We start from the raw sequence: 7,647 nt of genomic DNA, 5'->3' as shown, positions 1-7,647 counted from the left end.
GTCACTGGGCCCCAGCTTCTGGGTGGATCAGTGGGAACGGGGAGTGCGTGCGCACACCGACAGAATTCGAACTGTGTTCCAGAAAAGCTGGGCCCACATAATGTTTCCGAATTTCTGCAGGGTGACTTAACTGTTGGTCTATTTGATTATTTTGAACGAGCTCAAAGACCCAATTCAGATTGTTGTGGGAACCCGTTTCTTGTGCTTTTGCACGTTCTTCTGTCTCCCCTTTCAGAAAGTAAGATCCCTGAGATCGAAAAGTTCCCTCTATTTCTCTTTTTAAGAAATAGTGTCTTTTCAGTCCTGTGTGGACTGGAGGCTCGACTATTTGGCTTGCTATATTACTTAACGGTATTTACATTTCTCGTTTCCTCTTAGTGTTTAGAAATCAGCTACCCAGGAAAAATGACTTTTACTCATATGAGCCACCTTCTGAGGATCCTCCTCCAGAGACGGGAGAGTCTGTGTGCCTCCAGCTCAAGTCTGGTGCTCATCTCTGCAGGGTTTGTGGCTGTTTAGGCCCCAAAACATGCTCCAGATGTCACAAGGCGCATTACTGCAGCAAGGAGCATCAGACTCTAGACTGGAGATTTGGGCATAAGCAGGCTTGTACACAATCAGGTGAGTCAACTCTTTTTAAGTCTTAGCTCAGTTTCATAGCATCTGTCAACCCAAGTTTTTTGTTTTGAGGATTAGAGAAGGTATTATTCTTTTCAAAATTTTAGTACCTGGTAACATGAACACCTCTAAGAAAGAGGAGCTGTGAGGTCTTGCCTGCTCAGTTATGTCCAAGACTTGCTTTAATATTGGTGTTTAATTTATGACCTAAATTGCTGGAACTACATGTATTAATTTACTAGGGTTACTGCACAGAATATAGTTTAGAAATGGGAAATTATTTGATCCTCTTTAAAACTAAACGATTAGTAATGATGCTAGTTACCTTTTCATGTTTCAGATTATTTGGACAGAACAATTCCAGACCACGGCTTCCTTTTTCCAGAATTTGAAATTGTAATAGAAACAGAAGATGAGATTACACCTGAAGTCGTTGAAAAAGAAAATGATTCGGAAATTATAGGGAGCATGGGTAAGGAGTCACTTTTAGAACTTTATTCATATAGTGCTGGAAAGAAAAGGCTCTGTATGTCAAAAAGAGAGGTAGGTACTGACAGGAAGTCAATTCACTTTGGAGTCTGTGCCCTATGATTTGCAAACACTATCATTTGACAGTATCTTTCCTGTACCTCTCTTCCTTGGCATGTATATCAGATAGATTCTGGTTCTGATGAAGACATGTCAGGGTAAGTATCCAAGTGGTCATTTGGGTACGGCTCCTCCACATGATGCTGGAAACTTGTTAAGTTCATCTGGATCCAAGATCTGTTTCTCAGATCAATATAGAATATGTGAGACCCTTAGCATAGTGTTTGGCGGGTGACAGGGGCCCTTTAAATGTTTCATCAGCTAGTTTCAGATACCCAATTTTACAGGTTATCTAGATGATAGTACGCTAATGTAGTGCCTAGGCCTACCAGATACTAAGCGAAGGATTAGTAGCCAACATTTATCCAGCACTTACTCTGCACCAAGGGCTATTTGTGCATGATCTCATTGAAATCCTGAAGGCAGTACAGTGAGAAACTGTACCTCATTTTGCAGTGAGGAATTTGAGGTTTTCTGGGTAACTTGTTTGGTCACGTAACCAAAGTTGTTAAAGTTTTAGAACTGCAGTTTGAGCTCCCATGTTGTTGACTCCAGAATTTGAGCTCTTAACTACCACAGAATTGGGTTTTAGAGTCTAAATCAGACTTTACAGTATCAGCTTACTGGTTTATAGTTCATATTCAGGTGATGTCAAGAATATACTTTGGTACATGTAACACAGACTAAATCCTGTTGAGGACAGCAGGGCTTCAGACAGCTGGGATTCCAGGAGAGGAGGAATGTGCAGAGAACAAGCTGGTAGGTCATGGTGAGTGATGGCTGAGTGAGTGTACCAGCTGGGAAAAGACATGTGTGAGACGTGAAGAATCAGGGCAGTCCAGGCAGCTTAAGGGCAGTAGTGAAAATAAAAGGCTCAGCATTTGTTGGGTGTCCTGTCATCTACAGGGCACAAGTCTTAAACCCAGGACTTGGGTCTGTTCTTTCATTTGAAGATTTAAAGCACTCACTAGGAACCTGCCCAGTAAAGTGGGGTACCTGGAAAATCAGATGGTCTTGAAATACTATAATGAATTAAAATAGGGAAAGCCTGTGGGAACATCTGGCTTTCACTATCTGATTTATTTATTTGTTTTTAAAGATTTTATTTATTTATTTGAGAGAGAGAGAGAGAGAGAGCACATGAGAGGGGGGAGGGTCAGAGGGAGAAGCAGACTCCCCACTGAGCAGGGAGCCCGATGCGGGACTCGATCCCGGGACTCCAGGATCATGACCTGAGCCGAAGGCAGTTGCTTAACCAACTGAGCCACCCAGGCGCCCTCACTATCTGATTTAACATTAAGTTGGTTGTTTGAAATTTCCTGCCCTCAGCATGTAGGAAATGTCAAGTCACGGGGACTAGTCCTGTTGCTGTAATGGTTGTGTTGATATTTTTCAGGTGAAGCACCTGAGGAAGAATTGGATTCCATGGCAAAACATGAATCCAAGGAAGATAAAATTTTCCAGAAGTTTAAAACTAAAATAGCCCTTGAGCCAAAACAGGTAAACTGGAACTCCTACAACTCCTTCTTGTGTTCTTTTCAGGGTATAGTCCCTGAGAAGTAACTACTATAAAGCTAGTCTCTTGTTATAGGAGTCCTTCACACAGATAGTCTGCTGATATTGTCAGTAGTTACTGAAAAACTACAGGTTATACTGTTTATCATGTAGGGTCCGTATTTTAAAGAAGGCATCCGAGACAGATGAGTAAGATGTTGCCTGTAATACAGGAAGTTTGCACCAGTGGCAGAAAGAAAGGAACAGATATTTTTGCCCATTTATCCAATAGGAACCTTTTGCTTGTAAAACCAACATGACATGTTAACACAGACACTGGTTTTGTGAAAAGAAAAATGGGCTTTGGAGTTGGGAAGAAGCCTGGATCCTAGAGTTAGACGAAGAGCTCTGACGTAATTGCATCTACAGTGTGAAAAAATTAGAGGTCAGTTGTGAGGATGAAGGAAGAATGTAGGCACATATTAAGTGCTCAGCAAATGTTTCCCTTCTTCATCCCTGTTCTTCTGTTAATATCATTCCCCTTAAAGACATTCAACATAAACCTAAATCACTGAAGAAAGTTCGGCTAAACTCCTGTAAAGCAGTCACTGAGTCAAATATCCAGGAGAAGAATATCATAAGAATAGACCTAGGTCCTAAACACGGTGAAGGTAGTTTTTAGCAATGCATATGCTTTTAACAAAACATAGGAAAGCCACTCTGTTGATGTTTAAGATCTTACTGTGAAATTTATCTCTGTAGTATTTATCTAAACAACTGTATTACTTGGTATTTGTCCCTTTAAAATGAAAATAATATATGAGGGCACCCACAAGTGGGGGTGGGGGGGCAAAGGAAGACTTTTTAAGATTTTCTTATTTGAGAGAGCATGCAAGAGAGAGCATGCATGCACGCCTGAGCAGGGGGAGGGGGAGAGGGAGAGGGACAAGCAGCCTCTGTGCTGAGTGTGGAGGCTCCATCTCATGGCCCCGAGACCATGACCTGAGCTGAAACCAAGATTTAGGCACATAACCGACTGAGCCACCCAGACACCCTTGGTCCCTTTTAAAATTTTTAACTGAGGAAAAGAAGAAGAAGATAGCAGGAGGGAAGAATGAAGGGGAGTAAGTCGGAGGGGAAGACGAACCATGAGAGACGATGGACTCTGAAAAACAAACTGAGGGTTCTAGAGGGGAGGAGGTGGGGGGATGGGTTAGCCTGGTGATGGGTATTGAGGAGGGCACGTTCTGCGTGGAGCACTGGGTGTTATGCACAAACAATGAATCATGGAACACTACATCAAAAACTAATGATATAAGTATGGTGATTAACATAACAATAAAATTTAAAAAAAATTTTTAACTGAGGTTCCTTTTATCTGTGAAAGAAAGCACAGACTCTGGGCTGCATTTTGGATTTAGAAACTGGTAATGGAGAAACAGGATTAGAGTGGGACCCTCACAAAATACTCCTAGGATTTAGATTCTAACCATATTACCATGTATGAAATAGGATTTTGATATCCTGAGTCATTTAAGCTAAAATAACTGATTTGATGACACTGAAAAAGCATTAACGGTGCCAGGTCTGAGTTGGGGGAAACAGTAAACTGCGTTTCGGATGAGTGTTCCATCAAGGCTCTCCAGATTATTACCCAGTCACGTGCTACCACTGGAAATTTAGGTGAGATGGTGATTTGCACATGATCCCGGCTGATTTTAGGTTCTCAGATACGGCAGAGGGATTGCTCCCATCTGGATCTCTGGTGAAAATATCCCTCAAGAAAAGGATATTCCATATTGCCCCTGTGGTGCCAAGAGAACATTTGAATTCCAGGTATGACCTTAAATGAGTATTTTAATATGTGTAGTCACCCCAAGTTATGTTATTAAAGGCTCCAAAACTTTACTGAAATAATACATGCCCATGGGTCCTGTTACTACAGAAAGTGCCTTGTCCCACCTAAGAGCTTATTCCCTGGAGGGAATTGTCTTTTACAGTTTTATCTGGTAGTTCTCTAAGTAACATGCTTTTTCTGGTAACTTGTCAGTTTACTAGTTTTTAGACATTATCCGTTGACTGGCACATGCAGTAATGAGGATTTAAATGTAGTTTCTTACACCATCTGGACCACCCTCCCACCTCCCAGTGTGGTTACATCATTATTTTTAGTGTCTGCATTTTGTTACCTTAAAATTTTAAATAGTCCTTCTTTTCTTGTTATGGCAATTAAGGTATTTTGTACTTTGTGATAGGAACGTTTTGGAGGCCTTAGTAAGGTTTGGTTTTAGTTTGTGGATTTGTTAGGAAAACAGATGGATATAATCATTAAGACAAACGGTTTTTCAAAAGGAATTGCTAGGATCACAGTCCATTTGGGTTGGGTAGAAATGCTCTTGTTGATTTGCTAACCTTACAGAGTGGCAGGTAATACTTTCTGCCTAGGGTAAAAAAAGGAATTGTGAAGACTGTATCCAACAGTAACGGGTTCTTAGTGTCAAAGCTGGAGATTAAAAGACCAGGGTGCCTGCAATTGCCCTGGCAAGGAAGGTCTGTTGAAAGCAGACAGTGCTCTCTGCCTCAGCGCAGGGCTCTAATTCTGTCGTCCTCTTAGGTCATGCCTCAGCTGCTCAACCACCTAAAGGCCGACAGACTGGGCAGGAGTGTCGACTGGGGTGTCCTGGCTGTCTTCACCTGTGCTGAAAGCTGTAGACTGGGGATTGGCTACACAGAGGAATTTGTTTGGAAGCAAGATATAACAAATACACCCTAAAGACAATGTCGTAAAGCCTTAAAAATGCTCATAATCTCTTAGACCTTGCAAGTCCATTTCTAGGACTTTATCCTAAGGAAATAATTATAGCAGAGACAAAGGCACAAAGATGTTGTTTTAGGTGAGTTTACAGTGTGTAAATATTAGTGCAACAAAAATGTCTGGTGACAGGTATTTAAAGAAATTTTGGTGAATCCCTACAGCAGAAGGTAATGCAGTCTTAATGATATACATCTATATGTACAAGATACAGGTTTAAACTGACACCAAGATATTCATAGTATGTTCATATTTTTGTAAAAGTATTTATACATGTGTATGTCCACAGAAATCTGGAAAGATACGTACTCGGTGGGAACTAGTTAACTATGGATGGTGGGACTATGAAATGATCGTTTTACCTATGTGTTTGTTTCTTTCTACAATAAAAATGGGTTAATTGCCTAATTAAGACAATCCATTACTCAGCATTTTTCCTCCTAAAATTTGCAATGTTAAAACCAAGAGAAAACTAGTTGGGTAAAACCCAAAGAGACGTAACTGGTTATCAGGTCATTGTCATGGGCTCTAAGACACATGAAGTCCAGAACACTGGAAAAATACAAAACTCCAGTAGGCTGGTGAATGTGATGAATAACTGACTCAGAGAGAGGCTCTACTTCAAAACTGACCTTGATCTGCCAACAGCACTGCTCACAGATGAGAGATGGAAGGCAAGAATAATGGTCTTTCTCCACCCCCCCCCGCCCCCCACTCATGCCAGTGTACACACGGGGAGTAAACCCAAGTAAGGAGGCAGGAATTGGCCATTAGAATTTCCCTAGGGAAATCTGGCCCTGAGGTCAGCTAAGTCTGTTAACCGTGCTAAGGCTCCTTCCAGCCCCTAGTGTTTCACAATTATGCTGGGACAATTCCCAGTTCTTTCAACACCAGTGATGCCTGCCCAGCACTAAAGCAAACCTCAAGGGACACTGCTGTTGATCAGTGCTTGAAAACCTACAGCTAATCTAAGTTGGCTCATATTCTCCCATAAGTGCATCTTTTTTGGATATAACACCATTAGTTAATGTCACTGACCACCTGGTTATTTTACTACACTTTTATATGAGAAAGTCCTGGTCTATTAGCCCACATTATAGGTGTATATGTGTTATTCATAAAGAGATGTGTATGAAATACAGTGAAACATAGCTCCATATGGGAAACCAGTATGGAATTCTGATGGGGAGATTTGTTACTAGGCTACTTTTAAATACAACCTGTAAAGAGGGAGGATGGTGTCACAGTTTTCAAGCTGGGAGAGTGAAGTCTGAGAATGACCTACAGCTATGGTGATACAGCCCGTTGCTACTGGAGGACACATTATAAGTTGTCCATCATCTGGTGGCAAGAATCAACACTTGGTAGGAAGCTCAGTGGCTTCTGGAAAACTGGACTAGTGGGGGGGTCTTCACATTGCCAATTGTAAATGATTCTTGAAAGTCAGGAGATGTTATAGTAAGTTTTCCAAAGCAGAATAGTGCCCTGACTGCTAAGGACTTTAAGCAAACCCATTAGGGTCTGTTTGGAGAGACATCACCAGATGATTGTGGACATTCTTGCAGGTATGTTGGGAATAACCAGCCAAGCTGTCCTTTAGGTATGTATCCCTACCAAGTTCTGGCAATTAGGGTGAGGGTTCACAGGGTCCTTCCACTTATAGACTAGTCCAAATCAACAGAAAGAAAATGTCACAATGTCAACTAACATCCATGTTGAAACATAATCCATCATATGAAAAATACAAAATAAAAGTAACCTAAAACCAAAAATTTACATAAAAACATTGAGCAACTCAGTTACTTCTAGAACTGTCAAGATGCATTTAAAAACACCCTAAAATTATGTCTCACCCAGTAACTTTCTGTAGAGGATGTCATTCACTATTGCCCATCCACGTACTCCACTGTCCACCAAAACTTCTGTTTGGCTCAGACACTGCCTGAGTCGGGTGACCCGACTGCTCACCCCTCCTTTTATTAGATACTGAACGCTGGTCTCATCATCCCTTGACAATTCAGAGATAACAAGATAAGTATGTTTAAGTGCTTTTGATAATCACCTTGGTAGTAATGCAATCTAAGACTGTTGCATGTATAATGTAACATAAAGTAAATGACCATGGGATTTCCTAA

At 41.2% G+C, this 7,647-nt stretch overlaps 1 protein-coding gene across 1 annotated transcript in view; it reads left to right on the top strand.

Annotated features, from left to right (window-relative positions):
• The window catches only part of PDCD2 (programmed cell death 2), a 6,321-nt gene extending 392 nt beyond the window's left edge, over window positions 1-5,929 (top strand). The window contains exons 2-6 of the mRNA XM_025866519.2: window positions 379-621; window positions 959-1,090; window positions 2,603-2,706; window positions 4,423-4,536; window positions 5,315-5,929. Of these exons, the coding sequence (XP_025722304.1) occupies window positions 379-621; window positions 959-1,090; window positions 2,603-2,706; window positions 4,423-4,536; window positions 5,315-5,473 (752 nt within the window). The 3' untranslated portion in view covers window positions 5,474-5,929. The remainder of the gene's footprint in view (window positions 1-378; window positions 622-958; window positions 1,091-2,602; window positions 2,707-4,422; window positions 4,537-5,314) is intronic.
• Window positions 5,930-7,647: the final 1,718 nt, after the last annotated feature.

Source organism: Callorhinus ursinus, unplaced genomic scaffold (genome assembly GCF_003265705.2).
Source record: "Callorhinus ursinus isolate GAN/ISIS: 27379988/994484 unplaced genomic scaffold, GSC_fseal_2.0 scaffold6, whole genome shotgun sequence".
Classification (NCBI taxonomy): Eukaryota; Metazoa; Chordata; class Mammalia; order Carnivora; family Otariidae; genus Callorhinus; species Callorhinus ursinus.
This window is presented reverse-complemented; position numbering and strand designations above follow the sequence as displayed.